The sequence below is a fragment of the Mastomys coucha genome, unplaced genomic scaffold (genome assembly GCF_008632895.1).
Source record: "Mastomys coucha isolate ucsf_1 unplaced genomic scaffold, UCSF_Mcou_1 pScaffold18, whole genome shotgun sequence".
Lineage (NCBI taxonomy): Eukaryota > Metazoa > Chordata > Mammalia > Rodentia > Muridae > Mastomys > Mastomys coucha.
The window spans coordinates 26,562,819-26,590,527 of record NW_022196900.1 but is presented as its reverse complement, the minus strand read 5'-3'; the positions used below and the strand labels follow the sequence as shown (position 1 = coordinate 26,590,527).

The following is a 27,709-nucleotide window of genomic DNA, read 5'->3' as shown; positions in this document are numbered from 1 at the left end:
TCTCTCTCTCTCTCTCTCTCTCTCTCTCTCTCACACACACACACACACACACACACACACACATGAAGGAGAGAAGAAAGAGAGAACTGGACCCTCCTACGTTATATCCTTATCTTTTCCCTTTTAATCTCTTTTTCTTCTTGTTCAGGAAAGAACAGTAGATTTTTTTTTTTTTTAAATAAAAATGTGTTGTGTACCGCTGCATGCATGAGGAAGTCAGGACAATTTTCAGTAGTCCACCTTACTCTCTCCTTTCACCCCTGTGAACTTCAGGGCTCACCCTTGGATCTTGGCAGGAACTGTCCTTGGTCTTGTGAGTCCTGTAGTAGAATTTCAAAGAAACACATTTATTACATTTTATTTCTGAATTTTATCTTTATGCATGTGTGTGTGTGTGTGTGTGTGTGTGTGTGCTTAGGAAGCTGCACACATGAGGTGAGAGGACAGCTTGGGGGAGCTGATTCTCTCCTTCTACCATGAGGGTCCCAGAGATAGAGCCCATGTTGTTAGACTTGGCAGCAAGTATTGTTATCCACTGAGTCATGTACTAGACATCCAATATATTTCAGTACTGTTACTTTTGGAGCAGTACAGATAGAAATGTGAATAATAAATCATACCAAATCATCCCATATCAAATGGGAACAATTTTCTAGACATTTGTTTTGTGCCTAAGAACATCACTATCTCTGCTTTTATCTCTAGTGCTATATCTGAGAGCTCTATACATAGTAGAGACTGAATCTATGCATTTGTTTTTGATTAATGGTCATACACTTCATATATGCTACTAATAATGGCTTTATGCTAAATGAAGGTAAACATTGTTACTTTTTCATCCAAATGACTCGACATACCTGTCATCTGTGTATGGGAGTCAGAATTATCCTTTAATATATATATCAATCAGGTCATTTCTTTCCTGACTCAAACCCTTCCAATGCCTATGTTTTCTGCCTATAATGAAATACAGAGTCCTTACTGTCACCTCTTTAACCCTCTCTGGATTTGACTTCTGCCTCTCATTTGTGGGTCAAGCCCACTCCTGCCCCTGGGCCTTTGCATCTGCATTTCTCCCTGCCTGTTAACAAGCTTTTTACCAGTCTGGTTGTTTTTATAGCATTTCCATGCTACCTCTGCTTAGAAGTCATTTCCTCAAGGGTCCTCCTCTACCATCCAGAACACTGTACCTACTTGGCACTCAATAGTCATTGAATTTGTCATGCAAGTTTATTTATATGCTTTTCCAAATTTAATCTATTCAGCAACCTTATGAATTAGGCATAATGTCCCCATATTCAGGCAAGGAATTTAGAACATAATTAACAATAACAACATCAACAGCAGCAATTTTCTGAGCACTTGCTCTGTGCCAAATGCTACACTAATCACTCCACGTTCATTATGCCATTTGATTATCTCCATGACCCTACACCTTGATGACTTATTGAGGAGGCTTTCCCAAACCACCTTAGAAAGACAGCACACCCTGCCCCAGCTCTCCTTAACCCCATCTCACATGACTCTTTGATACTGAAGCCACACAGCTCCTTAAGTATTGTTCACTGCTAGATATCAGCCCCCCTCACTGCCACATAACTCAATGGTTTAAAATATTTTCTTATTGCTGTCTTTACTAAACCTAGAACAATGCCAGACAAGAAGTAGAACCTTAGCTAAATCACCTTTTTGACTGTCTTCCAAATTCTTTCCTCGCTAATAAGGCAAGGAGGAAGAAGGAAGAAAACCAATTGCCGGCTTGTTTACAGATCAAGTTCAAGGCCAGCCTGGGCTAATGAGACCCTATCTCAAAATAAATAGATAGATAGATAGATAGATAGATAGATAGATAGATAGATAGATAGATAGATAAAAGATGTAATTGTAATAGGTGTCAGTTCTCATGTCGTTTGTGCATGGGGTTTCTTTAAGATATTTCACCCAGGATTTCTGTGTCCACTGTGTTCTGCCCTGTTATTTCCTTTCTAGCACCTACAGTCCAGCAGCAGCCTTGTTTAGTAGCCTTATTGAGAGCAAGTCCAGCAGATGATATTTAGGGATCATTGTGTGGATCCTGGTCCTGTAGATCTCTCTGACAATGCCTCTGGCTAGGACTAGCCTTTTCTCTGTTCTGTAGTCTATGTTCTCATAGACCTCCAAGAGAGGAAGACCTCACTGTCCTTTTGATATTTAAAAAATTTAACCAACATCCTTTATTTTATTGTGCAAAGTCAAAGCTAATGTTAGCACTTAATTGATAACAATGTACACTGAAGAATTATCTGGAGAGAATGAATGAATCAATGAATGAAGAAATAAATGAATGAGTCAATAGATGCGTTCTGCTATCAATGAGTAACAGCGAAGCCTTCTTGAAAATACAGAAATTCAGAGTCAGAAGATGGATGTTTATTGACTTGATGGTGTCCCTTCGCAGTTGACATGGAAGTCCTCACCTTTAGTAGTACATCAGTGTTTGACTGAACTGGGAGGAAGATCTTTAAAGAACTAATTAAGGTTAAATGTGGTCTAATCTGATCTGACTAGTATAATTATGAAAGAGGAAATTCTGAGGCAGGCATGCACACAAGTGGACTACAGGACCAGGAAGGCAGTGATCCAGGTGTTTATTATAAGCTATGGAACACCAAAGATTGTGAGGCAACAACCAGAATCAGTGAGGGTTGCTGTCACCTTGGAGAGGTTAGAGCACAGTGTCAAATATCTATAGGCAGAGAGAGGACTTAGGATAAAATCATCCTGTCTGTGCCTTGATCTCAAACTTTATGTCTCCTGAGTTGTGAAGATGTGAGCTCCATTGTGTGAGCCTAACCTCTCCACTGATTTAAGAGCTGCCCAAGGTCATTCCGGGCTGCAGCACAGAAAAGCCTAAATCCGCTTCTTCTGCATTCCATGGCCTCCCGAGCAGCCCAGTTTTCCCGATCTTTAGGAGCACTCAGCTTGTACTTTCTCATGCCATCTGAGATTATGATATGCATCTTGGTGCATCTGAGATTATAATGAACACTTCTTTGTACATCATGTGCTCATTCTTTGCCTCCCTTTCTTTAAATGATGTACCCAGAATATCAGGAATTTTGGCTTGTTTGATGTTAACACTCAGTGTAAGACTACATCAAATCCAAACACCTTAGAGTGTTTCTTTAGTGGCTTAGAGATGGTCCTATTTGTTCTATCATTCTAGTTAGGATCCCCTAGTAGGTGATTTGTGACAGTAATAACCAAAGTTTGAGCACATAAATTCATAGGCCAAGAACTGTATGGTTGGTTCATGTGCTCCCCTTGTAAGCAAAATGAAGACAAAATCCATTAACTGATAAATTTATGCATATAGGATTCAAGAAATGGTGATGGGAATTTTCACAAACCAGGTGAGGAGCAGTCTCTATTAATAATACTGTGTGAATTACACAAAGACTGTACATTGGTCATACTCTTGCATGTGTGTGTGTGTGTATGTATATATACATATATATATATTGTATATATATATATGTATATATGTTGTCTCTTCCTTAAATTATATACTTTTCACTATATATGTACATATACTCATACCTATGTAATTTGCTCTTGCTTCTAAAAATTGATGTTACAGTATAAAATTTTCTATATTATCAACTATATCTAGAAATGATTATTTAAATTTTTCATGTGGAATCCTATTGTATGAATAATACACAACATCTATAGCAATTTCTTAACTGCTGCCTATATGAGTTACTTCCATTTTTTCTACTTGTGTGAGGGTGCATGTGTGTCTATGGGTGTACATGTACAAATGTACATGTGCATGTAGAAGCCCAAGAAGATCCAAGATGTCTTTCTCAGTCACTTTCCACTTTACTATGGCAGACATTCTTGCTTAGCAGGGAGCCCACAGTTTCCATCTAGTCTAGCTAGCCATCTTTCTGGGGGATTTCCTGATTCTACCCTTCCAAATGCTGGTATAGCAGGCTACCAATACACCTGATTGACATTTACATGCATTGAAAGAATCTAAACTCAGGCCCCTCATGCTAGCTACCACTGAACCATCTTCTGGATGCAGATTGTTTCTATTTTGAAACTCATTATACACAACACTGCTATGAACACCTATGTATTCATTTTACCTGCCCTGCTCATTTTTTTCCTCCAAAATTTATAACTATAATCACTTGGTCAAAATGTAAGAACAAATTTCAAGAGTCTTGGTGCATTAGGCAAGATTGTTTTCCATAAATTTTGGCAAATTATTACCCCAGAAGTAGAACAAGAATATAGCATTTCACTACACCCCATCAGGGATGGGAATTATCATGTGACAAAACTATTTTCCTACTTGATGGATGAAAACCAATAGCATCTTGTCAAGGAGATGCAGACTAAGATATAAGCAAGCTTTTAGAGATCAATTTGCTTCAAGGTTCTCATTTCCCCAATGCCACTTTCTTTACAATCCAGTCTTGTTTGCCATTCATTACACTGGCATGAATAGAATGGCTCCCTTTAGTCCTTGATCCTCTGTAATTTTCCTACTTTTCTGCCTCTAGGCCTTATCTTTCTCCCCACTCCCTCAGTGCCATCACAGTTCCTTTTTTTTAAGTAATGCAGTCAGTTGAAGTAAATGCATGCATGCATGCATACAGTTTCAATTTCAAGCATAAAGATATTGACACCTTTCTTTATCTACCACCCCCTATCAACTTCCTTTTCTGAGCCTCTATGAATGTTCTCTGACATCTTTTTCTACATTTTTCCTACCCTTAAAGACCATTGGCTTTGCTCTATCCAGAAACCAGTCTTATGTCTATCTGTATTGCTGACAGACAGTTCATGAGATAGAGCAAGAACAGTAGGTATTTAAGAAATAATATTTTATAATGATGATTAGATTGGTGGGTGGATAGATGGATGAGTGAGTAAATGGATGGAAATTTGGATAATTATTGTGTTATGTCTAAATAAATTAACAGTTATCATCTGAGATGTTGAATACATAACAGTCTTATTATTGATGATCAGTGGGCAAATACCTGGTGATTTTCACCACATAAAAATTACTGAGTCATATACAGATAACCCTCATGCTTTGGTATAGACAGAGTACTTATTTAGCAAATGAATGAGCTAACTAGTGTTTAATTACCATATCTTACTATCTAATATTTTATTGTTCAAACAACTAATAGACTGTGCACAGCCTTTCCCTGCCTGTGATCTCTATTTGATTGAATAAAGTAATTCCTGCAGGTCGAGGTGGCATGTATTTCACATAAGCTGAGTCTTTTGAGACACTGGGCTTTCTCATAACCTGTCAACACCATGCAGACAGCTGCCACCCTGCTGGGAACTGAGAAGAGCAGTAAAAGGGAATTTGCACTGGCCAGATGCTCGATCTGTGCCTGGCAGGCATCACACGTGGTATTTTCAGCCACCTCTCATTTGTGTTTTCATGCCAGTCCTGTGGGTCAGTACTCAAATCTCCTTTTATAAATAAGAAAACCAGTGTCAGGAGGACCAAGGGACACAGCAAAGTCCAAATCAGATTCTTCTGTTTAGGATGCTTAGTGCTTTCAAGGGCTATGAGTGTTCTTTTTGCACATGCCCTTCTTTTATCGGTTCCAAAGACACTTTGGAATGTTATCCCTTCTCCACACTAGTGTGCTGTTTAAGTTAACTGAGCTCTTTGCCTGTGCAGTTGTGTGGCAGAAAGGTTTCCTGCCCTGTAGGTCTAGTCTCCTACAATGCAGCCTCAGTTTAGACCACTTACCTCCAGATCCAGCACCTATCAGTCACCACAAGCTCTAGTTCATGCCTCAGAAATCCCAAGATCTAATTTAAGGGAGCCATATTCTCTCTCATGAACTGCATTACTCTTCTCTTGAATGTATATAGCAGGACCAGGGATGATTCTGGCAAGCCAATAAAATGATTCATGTGTCAACGATTTGAAGATGGTACAACCCTCCACACATGCGAGGGGTTATTTGAGTTGAGTTCTGTGCTTCTAGATGCTAACTTAAGAATTTATCTCAAGTGAGTCTGCCATGGCTCATTTCTGTGTATCTGTAACAGTGCCTTTCTGTCTGAACACAGCTATGTGAGGACATAATACATATCTAAACACCTGCACATGCTTAGAGCTTGGCCTGGTACTTAGATGATGCTCCTCAAAGGTGAGTTGAATGAAGAGTGAATGTGGAGGTGAGCTGTGATAAGATGAGTCAAGGAAGCCTTTCCCCCAGAACATCCTCTTTGAAACCTTCTAGTTTCTCGCTTGGGCAGCCAGTGCCTTCTAGCAACCCAGAAAGTTACTATACTTTCTCCAGATTCGGGTAGGGAGAAGATGACTGATGAAAGCATCCCTGGAGCTGCTCTTCCAGGGAGACCAACAAATCCAAAGCAACAATCTGAAGGAACATTAAGTCAAGCCTTTGTTTCACACTTGGAGAAACTGAGTCCCAGAGAACCAAAGATACTTATTAATAATCACCATGATTGGATAGCAGAATTCAAGTCTATCAATATTCAAGCAATCAATGGGCCTGCTCAAAAAGTATTTAGAGTCTACACTGGGCTCTATAGTTCCAAGGCTATCCATGTTGTTCTCATCTAGGGCTTTAGACACCTTTCTTTTGGGGTCTTGGTATCACTTCTCCCTTTGTACTCATGAAATCATCACTGCAATGAAGATAAAAAGCACATAAATCACCACCAGATTTCTGAGTGTTCTTTCTTTTCTATGATTTTGTTTCATAGTAAGAAAACACTGTGAGATCTATCACTATAAGAAAAAAACCCTCCATGTACAATATACTATTATTAATTATGCTCTGCCTGTGGTAGAACAGATCTCTAGATCTCAGTCATACCTGCAGCATAAATAACTCTTCATTTCATGAAGCCATAAAGGTTAGAGGATGCAACACACATCTTCCCTTTTTTCTCGTATCCCACATAACCTACATTAATGGAATTCCTACAATGAAGAGGTATCAAAGTAGGGAATGGCTTTATATTTTAAAAGATCTATGGGCTTATTTAAGGAGAATATTAAAGGAAACTTGGGGGGCAGCCCTCTCATAAATTAACTTCTTGATAATGTATTTCATTATTTGCTTACCCATCTAATTTACTTACTATATATGGAGAAATATTTGATATCTCATGGTGCATGTCACTGAGCTGAATTCCAGAGATATATTTTTTTCTTTCACACTAGTGGGTTAATCAGATGTAATGTCCCTTCATCACCCTTCCTGGACCCAAACTACTCCTTACTCTATTCTTGGAAGAGGGAAAACCAGCTCTGCCTTCTACAGGGTGTGTTGTCAGCAGTGGAGTTGAATTATGAACATTTAACCTGGGATGAGTTGAAACTGACAACAGGGTGACATGGAAGTGGCTGCCCTCATCTTTGCCCTCATCACATAAATCTCACTATTTTGTATCTCTTCCTCTGTCCTGTCTCTTGGTATAGGGCTTTATTCTATGATCAAGATTGGCCTAGAATTCACTATGTATCTCAGGTTGTGCTCAGACTTAGTCTTTCCCACTTCAGCTTCAGAAGTGGTGAAACTACTTCTGAATGACTCTCTGCCAGGGCTTTGGACATTAACACTGTCTGTGTCACTTGTAGCAGCTTTCTTCCCCACTTCACCTTGGGTATTACATCTGTGCAGTGGGTTTCATGGACTTATATAACATGGTTGCTTATATAACACATACTGCATGAAATAACATGGGCAGGGAACTCAGAGCCTTGGCTGTCCTGTGATCAGCAATAGTATCATATACTCAACGGTCTGTAAGGCCATGGAGGATGTGACTAAACTGGGCTCAAATGGATGAAAGAAAATGTTGGAAAAAAAACCTCACCATCTTTCACCATCATGGAAATGCAAACTAAAACTACTTAGAGACTTCCTCTCACCTCATCAGAATGGCTATCAAGAAAAGGAATGACAAAAAATCCTGGTGAGGATGAGGGAGAAGAGGAACCATTATTCACTGCTAGTGGATGTATAAGCTGGGAAAACCAGTATGGAAATCAACATGAAGTTTTCTCAAAACAAAGAAAACAACCTTAAATATAGAAGCATTCTGTGATCCAGCTATGCTACTCCTGGCTATATACCCAAAGGACTCTTAAGTCCTATCACAGAGACTTTGTCCATGTGCAAATGAATGGATAATGAAATGTAGTATAGGCGCTCATTGGAATTTTATTCATTCAGAAAGAAAAATGAAGTTATGGAACTTTTATAAAAATACTGACAATTGGATGCTATTATATTATGCAAAATAAGTCATGTCCAGAAAGACAAAATAATGTTTTCTAACATATGCAGAAACTAGATTCGTGTGTGTGTGTGTGTGTGTGTGTGTGTGTGTGTGTGTGTGTGCGCATGCGCATGCACATATATACATGTGATAAAACCATAAACAGGACTATAAAAGAGTGAGGAAATATTTAAGGGCATTGGAAATGATAATAGAATGAATGTGACAGGAGGCAGAAGTGAGCGACCGAGGACAAGGAAGGGGTATAAGGCAAGGAAAAGAATGTCACTTAAGAATGATACATGGAAATACCATGATAAAAATCAATGCTCTGTATGTTAGACTTAAAAGCTAAGGAGAAAGAGAAAAAGAAAAGAAAGGAAGAAAGGAAAAGAAGAAGGAAGGAGAAATGGAGGGAGGGAAGGGGAGGAAAGGGGAAAACCCACAATTAAAGGCCACGAGAATTTGTTGGCAGAGAAAACATGACTGCAAGAGATAAAGAGGAATTTGTTTTGGGAAACTCAGAGGCCCTGGGCCCATTCCTCTAACCCCCTGCACTCGGCACTTTTCAGATGGATCTCCCTGTGGCCAGCTTTTCTTCAACTCTAGCATCCACTACTTGTCATTGGGTAATCTCTTAAGGAGAAGCTAGAACTGGTTACCCACTCCTGTGCTGATAATAAGTGCTGCCTGCCAGAATGTGGCAGGAGCCAGAGTGGCCCAGACAAAAGCCAATGAGAGTCTCTTGGAAGGCACAAGTGAGGCAGAAGAGGGACAAAGCTGGGCCCCAGCTTGATCTATTGGTTCACTGCTGCCTGAAGAGTCACTGTGAGTTACTGTGATCACCACACTCTTTCATGCTTGTTCTCTCCAAGGTCCCCACTAGGCTCCGAAAGGGAACATACAAAGGAAGCAGAATGGCGCTGTAGAAATGTGAAGAGGAGGCAGAACTCCAACCAACCAAGTCCAACCCAAAGGCTTTGCTTCCTGAGTCTGATGGTGGAACTTGAGAGGGCCTACTCCTCTTCAAATGTCATTCATTCAGGAAGAGCTTCAGGATGCAGTAGATTTCCCACTGTGACTATACTGAACTGTCACACTGAGTCTGTCTTCAGGACAGCTCCTTGTTAGCCTTGCTGAGGCTAGGAGCAAGTGATTTCCTCCTCAGCCTAAAGAATAGAACCGGTTACTCCAGGTTCCCCAGAGGGAACTGTGGGCTTGTCAGTGAGTTCCCCATCTGGAACCTTATATATTTTCACACATAAAGGTGCCTAATCAGTGTTACCTTTTAGTGTTAAGATGGCAAATGTCTAGAAGGCACACTTCCCAGAACCAACAAGCTTACTTTTTCAGCTGTCCACTACCTGCCTTAGTCATAGCTCACTAAGTATTTCTGCAACCCTCTGCCTCTGGTGTTTCATTCTCTGCCTCTGGGGATTCTGGTCTTTAACACATCCTTTCTGCTTCTCCACTCTTCTGTTCTGTGCATCCCCTTCTGTTCTTTATTTCTTTAATCAACATTGCCCTCTGATTACTTGAGACCCATCATATCCTTCCTCCTCTAGGAAGTCTTCTCCACTTAGGCCAGGAAGAAATCACTGTTTCTTTGTGGGGACACTGTGACCTGATTTGATGCATCTATCTGCGTTCTGTTGACCTGTGTCAATGGCTTTGCTTGTGCCTTTTGCCCTGGTCTGTGAGCTGCCTGGGGGCAGAATCTTGTCTCAGCACCTCTATAATGTGAGGCACATTTAGCATGGGGCATGACACCCAGAAAATACTGAAAATTTTGAAAACTGCATATCTATCATGTTTTTTTCCCTCAGGACTAACTTCAGTGTCTGTAATACCCACCCCCCACCCACCCAAACACACACTCACACACGAAGAACACAGGTCTGCATGCTTGCACAGAGGTACAGTATCTTCCAGCCCCATCCACAGCCACACTTTTAGGAAACACTGCAGTGACATTTGTCAGGGAAGCGAGGTGACTTCTACAATGACAAAACCCTTGGGATTTTTATATTTTTCTGAAGCCAACGTCTGTTCTTGTATCATATCCTATGGGGCTGCCCAGGATGTAATTATATTGGTGTGATCAGAGCTGAGGTTTTTAATTTCCTGTCTCTTCCTATCTGGACCCAAGCATTGGATTATATTCACAAAGTGACATGCATTCAGCAAAGGACTTCATCTACCCAGGTGTCAGCCTAGGCTGTAGTCCTTTACCTGGGCTTAAGGGTGCAGACCTATGAAATGACGTAGGGGAATAATATCCTGCTACTTCTGCTAGACTCTCACTGAGAGTTAGTATTCCCTTTCTTTTCCAACAGCAGCAACAAACACGAGTGTGTTAACAGCATCTGTGCTTTGTCATCAATGGAAATTACATATAGCTTGATATCATATTTCATTTGTTGCAGATGTCTTAAAATATAGCTTATGCTCATAGCTACTTTGAATTTATGGTTATTATTGCATCTGGTACTGGATCTTTTAATTTGATGTGTCACTAAAGAAGCATATATATTATTACACTACAAGTGGCGGCTTTTTTATAAAAAAAGATTTTGATAAATGATTTCTTTTAGAATGCTTTTGTATTTGGCTTTATGCATGAAAAACAGGATTGTAATGTATGTGGGGCCTCTGGCTTCATGAGACTGACAAAGAATTTCGTGTATTAATGCAAGAACACATACAAGAAAATTGTCTGGACTTGAGCAATTTTCAGGGTGGATTGAAAATCTGCAATGGCTGGTAGTGGCCATCCCTAAATTGAAGTGAGTGTAGCTATCTCGGTTTTAGGTCCAGATCCTTGCAGAATGTTTTCATGTGGCATCCACTGATGCATTAATTTATTATGATTCATTATTTATTATGACTATTATTATTCATTTTCATTTTAAATCATTCTGCTTTTAAGATGCTGCTCATGACATTGGTCAGTGGAGAGTATGGCACATTTCCTCCCTTTATGTAATGGCCATTAGCTCTGGATCTGCCTGGTAACTTAAGGATTGAGTTTTATCAACCATTTTTTGCAGTAACAACCGAGGTTCAGAGAGTTAATAAGTGTTTTGAGCCTTCAGCTTCTTTATAGCGATACACTGGTATTTATTTCTGATTTCAATACTAATTGATCTAAGTTCCTTAATTTCCTGGGGTGTGATCCCTCCCCCTACATTCTTACAGTTGTACTTTCTCTTTGAAATTGATAATAGACAAGAGAAAGCAGTCGACACAGCCTTTCTGGGGAGCCATATAATATAATCGACCTGGAAGGACTCTTGGACATGTTCCTCTTGTGCTCATGTGGAAATAGAGAGCCAAAGATGGTGAAGGACACAGCAGAGGGAGACAGAGCTGTACTTTACCCCTCAGGCTGGTGCTCACCTTTCTGGCTGATATAGACCCACATATGGGCTCTGCTGGTTTACAGCAAACACTCTGCCACCCCAGGCTCTACAAAATCTTCCAGCTCCCAGCAGCCTGGAGCACTCACAGCTGGGAAAGGTGCTGGCTTTCTAAGAAAGCCCTCCAGAAATGTGGGGCGTCTCACTACTGGATGCCCATCACAATGAGCTTCTCTCTGGGGTGTGAGTCATGTGGAGTAATCTGAGATGCCATGTGGGTATTTCATGAATAAATAATCCCCAAGATTCAGCATTTTGTCCCTGAATCAGGTTTTTTTCTCTCCTGTTGTTTCTTTTTAAAAATAATGATGAGACTTAGAAAGGGAGAAAAGGGGAAGGCGAGGAAGAGAATGACTATTACTGAACAGTCAAATCAAGTGCGGAGAAGAAGAAAGATGGCCTCCAAGATCAGCTGCACATCACTGTCATTGTGGATGGTAGAGGTGGGACATATATCATTAGGATACTTCTGAGGAAGCCCTTGTGGTTTAGCCTCCTCAAGCCCCAGGCTGAATGGTTGAGAGTGACATTCTTCAGAGAAACCTTCCCCTAGCTCCAACCCCTTCACCCTAGATTAGATCTGCATCTCTGTCAGAGGCTTTCCTCGTGTGTGATGTTTCAGAGCATCCCTCAAAGTTTGTAATTACACCCTTAGATACAGATAAAGACACAGACAAGAACAAAGACGCATAGGCATAGATGTAGAAAGTGTCCAAACATAAGCCTGGGCTTAGGAACAGACACCTCAACCGATGCAGAGACAGATACCTGTCCAGTGTCTGTTCTATTTAACATACCTCAACCCATAGCTGCTTTGCTCTTTTCTGTACACTTAACTTCCAGCCCAGATGGTGAATGCAAGTAAATATTTATCCAGTGTACAAATACATTCAGAAACATGCTCACCTTTTGCGAAGATCCCCATTTGAGCATTCATATCTTTTAACTCACTGAGTTCTGACCCACAACCCTGTGCTTTGAATGCCATTGTCTGTTTCACAGACAAACAATGTACATCGTAATCATTTTTCCTTTGTTCCCAAGGCCACAAAGCTAATCAACCTTACCCACCCGCTTCCTCTGATCCTTTAGCCCTGTCCTTATTCAGACAGCAGCTGCAGCATGCTCAGTGCACCAGGAGATGTGATCAAGGAGTCTCTTAGTATGCAGGAAGTTACAAGCTACTCAAAGACACAAGATGCTCACAGGAAGCTATGAGACCACTCTGCTCAGCAATCTATTCTCTCCATCTAAATTAGTGCAAACTGTAATTGCAAGAGGAAGGGGAATATGAAGTGTCAGCTTGAACCCAACTCACAGAATCACTGGCTAAGAAAGAATCATAAAGAGGAAGCCAGGACACCAAGGAGACTGGGGTTAGACACTCCCAGGATGGGTCTAGGTTGATTGCCTGGGTTCTCTGCAAATCTTCTCTAATCTGAAAGGAACAAGTACTACATTTGTGGACATACACTTTTTATATTGCGGTAAAAAATAGGATAATAAGATCACTCTATAGGACTGAGGCAAAAATTAAATGAGGTAGCTCATATGAGATCACAGTGCTAACTTTCCAGTAAATGTCAGGCATTATTTGTTTACTATTACATGGGATACATTCTCTCTCTGCAAAGCATGATTCACCTCCATTGCTGTTCCAGCAACTTTCTTCCCCATTTATTTAGTTGTTCCACTACTGCAAAGAGAATCCATGACCAAGATAACTCATGAAAGCGTTTACTTAGGATTTGTTCGCAGGTAGGGTGAGCACATAATCATCAAGGTGTGAAGCACGGTGATACAAAGGCAGGCATGATGTTGGAGCAGTAACTGAGGGCTTAGATCTTATCTGCAAACAGCAGTTAGAGAGAACCTGGGCCTGGCATGGGTTTTTGCAACTTTAACCCCCTATCCCAAGCCCCAGTGACACACCCTCTTGCTCCTCCTAATCCTTCCCAAATACAGTTCCACCAACTAGGGACCAAGCATTCACATGGGATGACCCTGTGAAGGCCATTCTCATTCAAACCACCACAGCATCCCTCCTTAGACTGTGTGTCATCTTTATCGCTTTCCCAACAAGCTAATCCTAAAGATGATGTCTCAGGTTCTTTTGTATAATGGGGTGATTTGTGATTTGCATCACTGTGTTTGGAAAGAGTAAGTAAATGGAAACTCATAGTGCTGACATGATGGCGTGACCATTATGAATACACAGTAAACAGTTATTATTATCATAGTGGTTGTCATTGTTTTATAATTATTTTTTTAAACTATTCACCCCAATTATTAGCCTGAGTAAAATTTAGACTGCTGCTAGAATCTTTGTTGCAGCCCATAGTTCTTATGACAAAGGTCAGTGTTCATCAGTACCTAACACAAAGAACCCTTTCTACCTTGCCTCCTGCCTGACCTTCTTGACATTCTAGCCTCCTGCATCTCACATTGGTCCCCCTTCAGGGTATATACCATCTTCTACTCCAGGCTTCAGCATGTGCTGTACATTTTGATGCAACTCCATTGTCCTGGCTATTGTTATTTTTTTAATGGATTGCTACCAATCCTTGCTGTCTCAATTGCAATATAGCTTCACAATTTCTCTGGGTCCTTTAGACCCATTGATATTGTCATTCAATATCAGTGGGTCTGATAGTGTGGTGGTTTGAATGAGAATGGTCCACACAGGGTCATCTATTTGAATGTTTGGCCCATAGTTGGTGGAACTGTTTTGGGGAAGGATTATGGAGGTGTAAGGAGGTGTGTCACTGGGGTCTGGGGTAAGGGGTTGAAGTTGAAAAAGCCAAATGAGTCATTTAGACCCATTGATAGACATAACATGCTACATCACACCCAGGAAACAGCCAGGTGCCTAGAATAAATCAGATAGCCATGGAACACTTTACATGAACAAATGGACCCCCTGGGACTACAGGCCTTCCCTAGTTCTTTCATGAGCTCCTTACAGTTTTAAGCCATGCTTTTTGAAACTCTTACCATACTATGCATTACTAACTGTTGAGGCTTTCTCTATACTTGGTATTGCCGGGTATTTCATGCTAATAACTGAGTTTATTTTTCATGCAAACTCAATTATCAGGATGTTAGTAACCCCATTTTTTAATAAGAAACTGGAAGCTTAAAGTTAAGAGACTTGCTTTTAAACAGAAATCACAGCTTGTGTGGTTGATATTCTGCTGTAGGGCACTTTGATTCCAGACAACCCTTTTTACATGCAGCTTGTGAGCCCTGCAAGAGGCACTGAGAAAGATAGGTAGGAGGAAAGCTTGACTCCAATCATGCAGTTGTTGCCTCTTTCTCCCCCAACATTGTTCAAAAAAACAAGGTTTCATGTTGTTACCAGAGAATGATTAGTGTGCATCAGTGGGGGGCTTGTCACTGTCTGGGCTCTGAGTCATATATTCACACCTCTCTCTGAGAGGCACAGACCTTTCCTGGTGTCTATTAACAGCCAGTCATACCAGCATCTGTTCCCAGCAGCCCTGCCTAATGCTCACTCCATGTGGTTCACAGGCTGACAAAGCTGAATGGCACCCAGATGAAGCATTTGCTGCTGACCAGTCAGGTGATGGGATATGTAGTCTCACCCAATCTGTTGGGGTCTGGCTGATTCCAGTTTGAAACCAGAAATTTCCCAGTGGGAAAATGAGCAGAATTAGAGTAGGGAGCTAGATATAAGATATAAGAGCTAGATACACATTTGGAAATGTTTAGATGATTTCCGGGCATTGGGAAAGAGACCAAGTTACAGAGAAGCTAAATACAATCTAGAATCATCCTTAATCTAGTGCCTGCCATGCAATAACTACTCAAATATTTATTGAGCAAATGAGCAGTCAGTGTGTTTTCAAGTTTCAGGAACATATTTGTATATATCAAGTTATTGTTTTATAACAGTCTAGAGTTGTAAGCAAAACAAATATAGCTCACAATTTTTGAGAGGGGATTTTATGTAGGAGAAAGAATATGAGTTTTGGAAGTGGGCAACACTGAATTCAAAGTTTTTATAACTCCACATTAAATGGATGATAGTCTTAACTCTTTGTTTTGCTGTAATAAAACATACAGGCTAGTTACTTTATAAAGAATGGAAATATATTTCTCATACTTTCAGAGCTAAGAGATCCATGATCAAAGTACCAGCAGGGTGATTGTCTACTTGGATCTTGGATCCTGGTCTTTGCTCCCAAGATGGCATTTTAAAGACTGTGTCCTCTGAATGGGTGGAAAGTAACTTCATATACAACATAGGGGATGGTCAAAGGGCAAGAGTCCTCCACTAGGACATCTGATTTGCATGGTCTCAACCTTCAAAACACCTTCACCTCAGGAAGGCCCTAAATGTAAAGCATGTTGCCTGAATGAATTTTCTAAATGAATTTTGGATGCATTTCAAACTTTCACATCTTAGAAGTTAGCAATGTCCTTTAAAGGAAAGGGGATGACACACAGATAAGGGGAAGAAATCCTTCAAACAGTAGAGGCAGATATTGTGTCATAAAGTTCCAAGCTGTGGAAATACGAAAAGCTAAAATTGTTCCTTAGGAGTTATGAAAATGCAAAATTGCTCCCTGTCTGATACTGAGTGACCATGTCAACATCTCGATCTTCGACCTAAAATCTCCAGACCTGGGACACAATTTACCCAGCTTATGCACTTTGTGGTATTTGATATAAAGCTTAAATGAAGAACCACAGGGTTTGGACATTTTATTCCTATGTTGGGTTGTAGTGTTTTGGGACCAGGAATTAGGGTGGGAATTGTATAAAGAACAAACAGGCTCTTCCCATCCATCTTTTTCTAAGTCATAGAGGAACTGGACACTGATGTTTGCTTGTTGCTTTAACTGCTATGGGAGCTCTGACCTGCCACTAACAACAATTTGTTGATGCTTAACTGTGGCATAGAAAAACTCTGGTGGGGCTGGAGAGATGGCTCAGCTGTTAAAAGGCTAGGCTCACAACCAAAAATATAAGAAAAACTCTGGTGGATATGTGTGCACAGCCTTCCCTTGCCTGAGTGACCAGGGAAAGTGACACAACTTCCCTAAAGTCTACTCCCTGCAGTAACCCAATGGAAGGAAAAAAATAGGAAGTTTACAAGGCTATTTGAAAATTAAAATAAATTGCATAGAAAAAAAGAAAAACAAAACAAAGACATACACCATCTTTGCACATAGCACATGCCCAGGAAATCGTTAATGGGGAAGACCATACTGATGATGGTGGTAATGTTTGTCAAACACTAGATTTTCAAGCAAGTCTCTGGTGCCCTGCCCCTACACCTATCAATCCAGCTTGCCTCTGTCTCTGGGGGATCCATTGAACCCTTTATTCACCCCCTATTTCATGCCCCTGGGGCAGCTCAGAAGTACAACAGAGTACAACAAACCCAAAACCTAAACTCAGGCCAGAATGATGGATTGAGTTCTCAAGCTTTAAGGAAAAAATTCAGTGTCTGCCGTGAACTTCTTTTCTCTCTTGTGTTTAGCAAAAGACAAATTGCTCCTCTTGGCTTAGCAAGAGCTTTGTGTCAGGCCTTTGTGTCTTATGTAGAGCTCCCCACATGTATGCTGCTTATGTATAATTGATCTTTTTAGGAGCTAGCAGTTTGCTTATTTGTATAGTTTTTAGGTCCTGCAGAAAGGTGGCATCTTTTGCTTATTTTATTTGCTCCTTTTTATTTTTCTCCATCATTCTTTCATTTTCCAGTCCATGTCTTTAACTTACCCCTCTTTCTTAGTCTTGCTCATCTTCTCCTTCTCCCTGCCTCTCCTCTTTCTATGTATTTTCTCACTCCTTTATTTCTTTCTCCTACTCTGTCTTTTCATATACTTCTTCTGTCCCCATTTGACTGTCCTTTAGTCACTATGTGTGTATCTCTTCCCCTGAGGGGCTGTCTGCCCATCTGTCTGTCTTCCTATCTGTTTTCTGCTTCTCTTTACTATCTCTGGGTGACTATGTGTCTGTACTTCAGTTTCTTTCTTTCCTAGCCACTTCTCTGTGCTTGTCTCCTTTCCTGTTCTCATTTTCTCAGATCCCCTCTCCATCTGTCTATATCTCCTTCTGGCTCTTGCCTTTTCTAATACCTCTCACAGTGTTTACATTTTAAAGCGTTGTGTCTTCCCAACATCTTTAACTCATCTTGTGCTTTAAACATGGGCAGTCTCTTAAGGATTTCATTTTATAACTGTTAGTTTCCCTCCATATACTTGCCTCTTCACTCTATGCTAATCTAGGGATAATCATACAATTCTGCTTATGTAATCTCTATTGGCTTTTTCTACAGAACCAAACATGCAGGACCTAGAATGGGAACACAGGGTCACAGCAGGAAGCAGCATGTCCTACTTGGACAGAAATTTACAAAAGTATAAATTTCATGGAGTTTGCATTTATGCTTTCTGTTGATTTTTTGTTTGTTTGTTTGTTTGTTTCATTTGAACACAATTATCTAGCCCATATTCTGTCAAGCTCTTCTTTGAAAGCTATATAGGCATGAATAATTCCTAAACCCTTTCCTCCAAAAGCATACACTCTCCTTAGTAGACAAGGGAACTGGTAATGACATTCAATTATGTCATAGATTTAAGCAGTGTATTCACAAGATGAATGAATTCAGTCTAGTAAGAAGAGAAGGCTCTATGAAAGACATAACAATAAGGTGTAGTGAAAAGGACTTGTCTGAGGTCACTGCTGTATCCCAGGACATAGAACAGGTCTAGTAAATATTAACTAGCTAATAAAGGAACATGTGAGATATATGTGTATATGAATGAATGGATAAACGAGTGAAAGAATTTAATCAGTTTTCAAGGTGTCTTGGTATTTCATCAGGAAAATAATTCTGAGATAAATATCTTAAACAGAAAGGAAAATGTGATTAGCATCCAGACAGCATGCAGGTCATAAGGTGATAATCAAAACTGCAGGGTTTATAGCACTTTAAACTTTAGACTTTTATGAATATGAGTGTTGAATAAATTAAGTATATGCAATCTATACTGCTTACCATCCCCCAAACTCCTAAGTAGGAAATAGTTCTGGTCCTAAGCATCGAGGTTAACACTCAGACTGATCATACTGATACCTGTTCTATCATCTTGGCTGACTCTCTTCATCCTCCTAATGTAAGCATCAGCAGCTGCCAGGCCTGAACCTTTAGTATCTTTTAACCACAGAGAATTACTTTAACCAATGATACCCACTTGTTCTTTTCTGGTCAGCAGTCCATGCAACAGCCAAAGGATGTGGGAATACAAAGGCCCAGGTGCTTTGTTATCATCTGGGATGTCAATAACTGTCCTCCTGAGACCCTGAACTCGACATGGTGTCAACTGATGCTTTACTATGTGTCCTTTACCAAGTCTTCACTTGCTCTATTTTTACAGATTCATCTCTCAAGAAGGGTCCCCAATTATCTCCTGTGTATAACTACATTTCAGAATCTGCTTTTATAATGACTGACCAAAGGTTCAGTATTCAAAGAATAAGAAACAAGACACCATGCAATAGAAAATATGAGAGTAGAGTGAATGTGGTCAAATAGTAGTCAAAAAGGTTCTCTAGTGCAATATAGCAGATAGAATGAGTATATGAATACATATATTTATATAAATAAGCATATTGTAATTGCTGTAAAGAGCAAGACCAAGGCAACTTATAAAACAACTTTTAATTTGGGCTGGCTTACAGGTTCAGAGGTTCAGTCCATTATCATCAAGGCAGGAACATGGCAGCATCCAGGCAGATATGATGCAGGAACTACTGAACATTCTACATTGTGTTCCAGTAGCAGCTAGGAGAAGCCTTGCTTCCAAGGAGCTAAGATAAGGGTCTTAAAGCTTAGGCTCACAGTGACACAGTTCTTCCAACAAGGCCACACCTATTCTAACAAAGCCATGCCTGCAAATAGTGTCACTCCCTGGGCCAAAGATATACAAACTGCTATACACACACACACACACACACACACACACACACACATATATGAAATATATTTTATTCCATAAAATAGCAACAGAAACTTTTGCCCATTTTGAATATATGTATATATGCAGTATTTATTAAACATAAAATGGCATTTGTTAATATATTATTGATATTATACAATATATAGTAGATTTGTATATATGATATTTATTAAAGTGGCTTTCAGCTTGTGGTCAGCTAATCCAACAGTGGCTATCTATTTTAATGGAAAGTCTAAGAATCCAGTAGTTGTTCAGTCCACACACTGACTGTCTCAGCTGGTATTTACTATATGCCAGAATCCTGCAGAAGTAGAATCTAATGTTAGAGAGAGAATGGAATTGCCAGTGACAGCAAAAGGAAGCACAGAAAGAGTAAGCTTCCTTCTTCCCTGCCCTTTGTACAAGCTTCTAGCAGAAGGTGTGGCCTAGATTAAAGGCGGAGCTTCCCATCTCAAAAGGTATGCACTACAGGTGTACCTTCTCACCTCAAAAAACCTAGATTAAAAGTGGGGGTTCCAACTCCAAATAATTGAATTGAGAAAGCATCCCTCATAGTTGTGCCCAGATGTTTAGGTAGTAGTTAATACCCAAGAGGTATCTCAAGTGATAACTAAAAAATGCCATCACAAAAGATATTCAGGGAAAAGATTGTGAAGAGCCTTGAAGGCCAATAAAACTACTTTAGGTGCCCTTCTTGAAGTACGGAGGAGTTATTGAACAGAGGAATATCTAATTAGAGCTGGATTTACCAAGTTCACTGCCAATCATTATAATACTCAGACTGAAGAGAGAAAGATTAGAAAAAGAAAATGAGTTTGGAAACCCAACTTGGGAACTATAAGCTTGAATGGAAAAAAGAATGGGAAACATCATTGCTGGTCTCTGTCACCAGCTCTTTCTCTTCTTACGTTTGCCTTTCTGCCATTCTGGGATCCATGAGCAACATCTCATGGGAGAAAACACTCCTGATTCCCACCTCCAGTGGGATGCCCTTACTACTCACTGCATCTATAAGACTCATGTCTAACCCAGTGGAAGCATATTATTACCCTTTATTCATAAAACAGCAAGAGAAACTTTTGTCTATACTGCCTATATTATAGAATCCAGCTTACGGAATCCCATCATATTTGTGGCAGGTCTGTAAGTAAGAGGAACCTCATTTGGAGAGAATTCTGTCACATTTCAACCATAGTGGTTGACAGATTTAACAATGTGAGCTTCATGAAATGGTTTGAAAACAATCGTTTCTGGTGTCCTAGGGCAAGAATATTGTGCTTCTGGCTGGTTCTTGTATTTATATCCTATGTAATTTGGAGATAAATCCTACAACATTTGTAGCCTCAATTTTATAAATCCAGGTCAGAATAACAACATTTGAATCATACAGATGCTGTACAGAGTTTTTGAGACCCATATAAACATATGGTCAAAGCACAGAGTTTTATGTAGATTAAATTTTCTGTGAGTGGGGCAACCAGGTGGAACTTGATACAAACTGTTATGATGTAAGCTAGTCCTTTGGTATTTTACAACATAAATTCTTGGTAGTCCTTAGGGAGGAAAATTCATGTTTCTAACACACAGCTGCTCTGTTGGCAAAGTTGAAATCTCATAATCAATCACCTTCCGTAATTGTGGGGGTAATTGAAATAATATGTGAAGATGTAAATCCATTTTTCCTTATCACAACAGGATGGAAGAACTATGTTCTCCACTGTTGCCTCCATTTTATTTGCATTATTTTCCTGATTAAAAACAAAATGAATAATGATTTCTAATGTGTTGAACTTATATTAATAAGCAATAAAAACCAAACCAAACAAATAATTATGCAGCTATTTCTGGCATTTAACCATCCTCCCTTTTTTTTTTCCCAAGGGAAGAAGCAATGTTGTCCACTTATTTCGAAACCATCAATGACCTGCTGTCTTCCTTTGGTCCAGTCCGTGACTGCTCAAGGAACAATGGGGGCTGTACCCGTAACTTCAAGTGTGTGTCTGACCGCCAGGTAGACTCCTCAGGATGTGTGGTGAGTGTTCTTTAGCCCAGTATTCATATACTTGGGATCCTCTCTGCAAAGGAAATGGATGGAAGTAAAACACTGTAAAGCAGCATTTCTCAACCTGTGCAATATGCCCTCCTTGGGGTCAAACGACTTTTTCACAGGGGTGTCTTAGACAATCACAAAATAAACACACACACACACACACACACACACACACATAATACACACACATATACGTATACATGTGTGTATATAGATACATAATAGTAGCAAAATTATAGTTATGAAGTAGCAACAAAAATAATTTTATGGTTGGGGTCACCATAACATGAAGAACTGTATTAAAGGGTCACAGTATTAGGAAAGGTGAGAATTGCTAGTTCAAACTTACTGCCTTTGTGTCTCTTCAAATATCAGGCTGCTGGAATATCCTCTTCTGTGAGGTGGGAATCATTAAACTCACCTCTTTGAAATTTTAGAAAAATAAAATGAGATAATATAACATAAGTGACCTTCATGGGAGGCTCTGAATTCTAAAAGCTCATGGTGCTTTTGATATTAAAACAACCTGTCCTAGTTCCATGAACACAGTGTACACAGGGGAAGTCAGGGAGATGAAAATAGGACCGAGTGTAGATTCTTTGGTATGGTCTAGATGATGATGCAGCTGAGACTCAAAGTTGATAATAGGCTTTTGGGGGGGGAATTGGTTTTGGAAATGGCTTTTGGAAAGCATGCCATTTGGTTTAGTTGCCAAAGTTGGTACTAAGAAAATGGTGCAGGCAGCTAAAGCAGGGGCTTGGTATGCAGGAAGGAAATGTTTCCTTTCATGGGATTCCAGTATCTAGTATAAAATAGGGATACAGGAGAAGTTAAGTGAAGATACTTGTTGCCTATGAAAATGCATTCCAAAATTGATGGTTTGTTCTGTAAGGATTGCCTAAGGTGGTTGTTTGAATTTTAAGTTTCTGAGCTATAATTATAGGTGGGGTTATTTTATATCTCATGAACTTGAAGTTTTATCAAGTAAATGTGTGTGCATGTATGCATAGGTGCGTGGATGTGTTGAAGTGGGGGCAGTTCAAACATATGCTTCAGAAGCAATTTTATTGCCTGACAAACTCAGCTCAGCATTCAGTTCTCTTCATTTGGCTCCTTTCCAACCGCTCCATGCACATTATTCACCACTTGACTTCAGTCTACACTAGAGCCAAATGGACCTGATTAGATGCAATTCTTTGAACATGCTGCTTGTTTAGGGCTTCTTGCCCTTCACTTAGAGTCAATTTCTCTGTCAACCCTTGGAGCAAATAAGTGGACAGGCTTTCAGATCTTTGTCCTTTCTGAAGACATCCCCCCCCCCCACCCAGGAAGTGATAGAGATCTTCCTATTTTCTCTATGTAGCTGTCTTGCATCACCTGAAATATTTTATAGCACAGATTGCTTGTTTGAGCCCTGTGGACAAGAACCCTTTTCTTACTTGCTCTAATGACAGACCTTGGATTATCACATTGGGCAAACATGATTCTCACCCCCTAGCCATTCACCAGTAAATCCTGTCATCAAGGGGCTGGGTCAGACACATCTTCATGTGGAATATTTTAACCAAGAGACAGCTAGATTTGAAACAAGTAGCTCAGATAGGTTCAGACATAGACAACCAGGGATATCCAAGTCCCAGAAACTGGAAGAGTTTTTGTGTGTTCTGCGCAGACCTATGTATTAGAAGTCTGATTCAAAACATTGTACCCAACTCTTTAGTCTTCATACTGGAAAAGTGAGACCCAGTAAGAGAAAGGGAGATTTCCTCACACTGCAGCACTGATGAGTGGACAAACAATTCCAAATGATTTCTTCCAAATTTGTGTCTCCAGAGCATGATAGTGGCTTCTCTGAAACTATAATCATCATTTCTCACTCCTCAAATACTTAAGCTTCTTCTTCATTAGGGTTGATGTCCCTGAGCAATGAAATTCAGAGGGCAGAAACAGGGCTAAGGGCTCCATGAATATAGCATGGTGTACTGTGCACATCTAGGAATGGGGTATCTCTTTCCTCACATTAACATAATCTGAAAAAATAGGAAGAGAGCAAAAGAAAAATCCAATAGTTTGCTATGTTTTGGGGGATTTCCCTCTAGATTAAGAGGACACTTTTAAAACTCTTGGACACAATGGATTAGCAAACTCTGCTGCATGAAATAGATAGAAGGCCAATAAGCTGTAAAAGGCTTAAAACTTGTTTATTTCACATGCATCTTCTCAAAAAAAAAAAACAGTCATCTGGTATAAAAAAAATGATCACACCTTATATCCTGTGTGTTTGTGTGTGTGTGTGTGTTCATATATACAGAGGTACACATGTGTGTGCTTATATGTAGATGCTGGAGGACACACTCTAGTATCTATCTTCAGGCTCTCTCACCTTTTTACTTCCTTTTGAGGTAGGATCTCTCACTGGCCTGGCCATATCTGCATGTCTCTGACTCTACTACAACACTGGGTTCATAAGCACATGATAAAAAGCTCAATCTCTCTCAATTTCTCTGTCTCCCTCAACCTCTCTCTCTCCCTCTCTCCCTCCCTCTTTCTTTCTCTGCCCTTTGCCAACTGGGTTGTCTCCCAAGCACCATTATACTTTGCATTTAAATAAACAAATAAAACAAGCAATACCTCACAACCAAAGTACAACATGGGTTCCTCTCGTGGATTAATTAAATGAGTCTATGGGGGAATACAGTATCTACCTAAGGTTTTACCACCAGGTGGCAGGCTAGAGGATGAAGGCCACTTCTTCCATATCATTCCTAGAGCCAACCCATTTGGAGCTGTTTTCCTGCCAAGAAGAGTGGAGTTGATCTGAGTGAAGTGGATTTCAGTTATAACTTAATCATTAGCTAGCTGGGAATCAACACTGAGCTCTCAGTTTCTTAATACTTCCAAACAGAACAATAGTTTTTAAATGCACATTTTTTTTTCCTGCAAGATGAAAGACTACAGCAGCAGAAGGATGGGAGAGAGTTCAATGCTTTCTGTGCAATCAAAAGGACAGAGTTCTGGTCCCCAGAAGCCACATAAATCCTGGGTCGGTATGTTAGGCTCCATGTAATTACAGCCTCAGAAGGCAGACAAATGAGATCCCTGGAGCAAATTGACAACCAAGACTAGTTGAATCAGCAAGCTCTGAATTTGACTAAGTGACCCTGCATCAAAGAATAATGTTTACAAAGAAAGCAATAGGGGAAGATTCCTGATTGGTCTCCTACATGCACATACACACATGTGCACATATACCTACATACATGTATCCTCACACATATGCAGACACAAATATGTATATGCACACATACTATATACTCAAATGCATGATAAAAAATTAAAGAACTCAATGGACAATAATTTGGTATTTACAAAATACCATTTCTCTATGAGACAATATTATATTAATAATGCTTGTATATAGCATATGTGATATTTTGGCCTCACAAATTTATGAGCATGTGAATTGAGTAGAGTCCTCTATGATGTTTCTTAAGCTTAGTATCATCTTATTACCTCCTATATCTATTAGGAGTAGAAAATGAATTTTATTCAATTCTGTATTTTTTTAACCTCCCTTTTTGTTCTAAGCATCCCTAAGGACTCAAGAAGATGCATGGTGTTTCACCATCACCTCTGGTTGCCATCTGCTAATTGTTCTGCCCCCATCCACCTTTCTGTTAAATTTCTGGTACCTATTAGAACCTATATGTTCTCACCTGATTCATAGGTATGTGATTTATTCTGATATCTACTGCTTGGTATTCTTCATCTCTCTGTGAGGTCATATAAGACCATATGGGTCTATCTATACAATAGCTTTTCCCCTACCTAGCTAGTACAAAGGAAATATTCACTCCCTTTTATATGCCATCCTTATCTGAGAAATACTGTTCAAAGCTCTTTTAGTCTATACTTGCTATGAAGGCATTTGTAGTCCATGGTTTTCATAAAAGTAAGTGCAGTTGACCAGTCCTGTCATTAATGAGAAAGATACCACTAGTAGATGCACATACCACTAGTTCAGAAAGGCATGTAAAGCACAGGCTCCCTGACTTTGCCTTCAGAGCCCTCAGACTCACTTGTGTGTGTGTGTGTGTGTGTGTGTGTGTGTTACCAGAGTTTGAGTACAGGTCTTGTTCTTGCAAAGTGAGAACTCTACCACTGAGGGATAATCCCCAAGCAGAGCACTTGATTTTCTAATAGTTCTCCATCCCCTTTATCCACTTAAGTGATTAACCTGATAGGAACAGAGCATCAAGTCCCATTTCAAGAGAATTTGCTGGCAATTACAAGGTTCTCTATTGACTTTCAACAATCTTTCTGAAGTCATACGGTCTGTACCTCTTCACAGTGAAAGAAAGACTGCTTATATAATACAGTACAGCTCCTTTCCTTGCTTTCTTGTTTCCTTTGTTGATGTTTGTTTGTTTTGTTGATGTTTTCCTTTGTTTCCTTTGTTTTTCTTGTTTCTATAATGTTGATGATTGTTATTAGTAGAAATAATATTGATATATTTGTATCCCACTAACACAAGAGGACTTTTAATTGTGACTTGCGATTATCAGATGGGCAGAAAAAATATATCTGCCTAATGATGAATAAACATTAATTTTTAAAATCAATGAGCATGATATATTATCTTACTTTACACCAAAAGGGACTTTGCATATGGGATTAACATAAGTGATGGACTGACCTTCAGAGTGAGCTGTTCCCATGGATTGTCCTCCCAAACCCAGAGCTACTGCATAGGAATCGTGAAATAAGGAAGAGGATCACTAGTCTATAAAACAGTAATATGAGTATTTTGTGTTGTTTTAAGTAACCAAGTTGTGGTACTAAATAACAATACAAATACGATATTAATGTAGTATGAAAATAGTATGGGGGGTTAATAGAGTAGGTAAGATATAAAGAAAGTTTGTATCTTTTTTATTATCAAGCATTTCTGGAGAATCTTGACTTCTTGATTAGGCAAGGAGGAAGTAATAATGCATGAAACAAAGTAAGGGGAAGAGAACCTAAAGTAGAAAGGTCACCAATATGCAGGCACTATCACCATGGCAGAGTTGTGGATGCTAGTTGTTTTTCTTTTGGTTGTCTGGTAGCATATAAACTTTACATAATACATGAAACTAAAGCAAAGCAAACACCTAAGCCTGTCACAGCAAAGCCTTCCATAACCATCTCTGAGAGGCCATTGCCCCTGAAACATTCATGTTCTTTGTGTCTTTGAGATGCCCCAGTTTTCTCAGCATAGGGAAGACACCTTAGGACTGGCCCAATACCAGGCAATCCAAGTTCATCCTCCTGATATCACAAAATGTTAACTGGGGTTACTTTCTCCTGTTTAGATAGAAATCACAAAGAGGCAAGGGAAAACTTTTTCTGTGTTGACATCCCTGAGCCCCTGAATCCTGAGGGCTTTCAAACCTCTGGGGCTTTAGCTCTGAGACCTGCGAAGCAGAAGTTGATGACTCCAAGCTTTTAAAACTATAGACTTACAGCTCTAGGCACTCAAGTCAGAGGAAGCTCTATGTCTTTAATGCCTGAAGCTACTGCTGCAGCCCTGGGATTTTGAGAATCAGGACCATTACACTTATCAGAGGCTAGGGATAGAGTTCCTAAGTATGGATAAAACGACCCTCAGTTCTTAGTCCTTCTCAGCTCTCTGGAAATCACTCAGTCACCTAGTTTTACTGTTTCCATCCTAGTTTCTCTAATTAGTATTTTAAGTTAACACATGCAAAGTAATAGGTTCACTACGTCTTCATAACTTTTTACCTTCATACTCTTTAAATGTCCTTCATAGACTCCACAGCCTCTGCTGCCAACCATTCTCTGTGACTCTTCACTGTCCTTTTAGCTGCCAAGTAAGAAGACAAAGTCTCAGAGGCTTCTAGTTCTTTCTCAGATACATTCTAACTTCTGTTGCCATCTTGAGTCCCATTCTAGAAGCC

General features: G+C 39.8%; 1 protein-coding gene and 1 long non-coding RNA gene across 7 annotated transcripts in view; one reads left to right on the top strand and one right to left on the bottom strand.

Annotated features, from left to right (window-relative positions):
- The window catches only part of Astn2 (astrotactin 2), a 1,002,270-nt gene that overhangs the window by 568,578 nt on the left and 405,983 nt on the right, over positions 1-27,709 (top strand). For all 6 annotated transcript variants that reach the window (XM_031377658.1, XM_031377656.1, XM_031377657.1 and 3 more), the window contains one exon: positions 21,581-21,731. In XM_031377658.1, coding sequence (XP_031233518.1) covers positions 21,581-21,731 — 151 coding nt within the window. The remainder of the gene's footprint in view (positions 1-21,580; positions 21,732-27,709) is intronic.
- Positions 200-27,709, bottom strand: LOC116096144. The gene is made up of 4 exons (XR_004120860.1): positions 27,534-27,709; positions 26,446-26,532; positions 21,624-21,774; positions 200-320 (listed from the first exon to the last, which is right to left on the bottom strand). It is a non-coding gene; the product is annotated as an uncharacterized LOC116096144 (long non-coding RNA).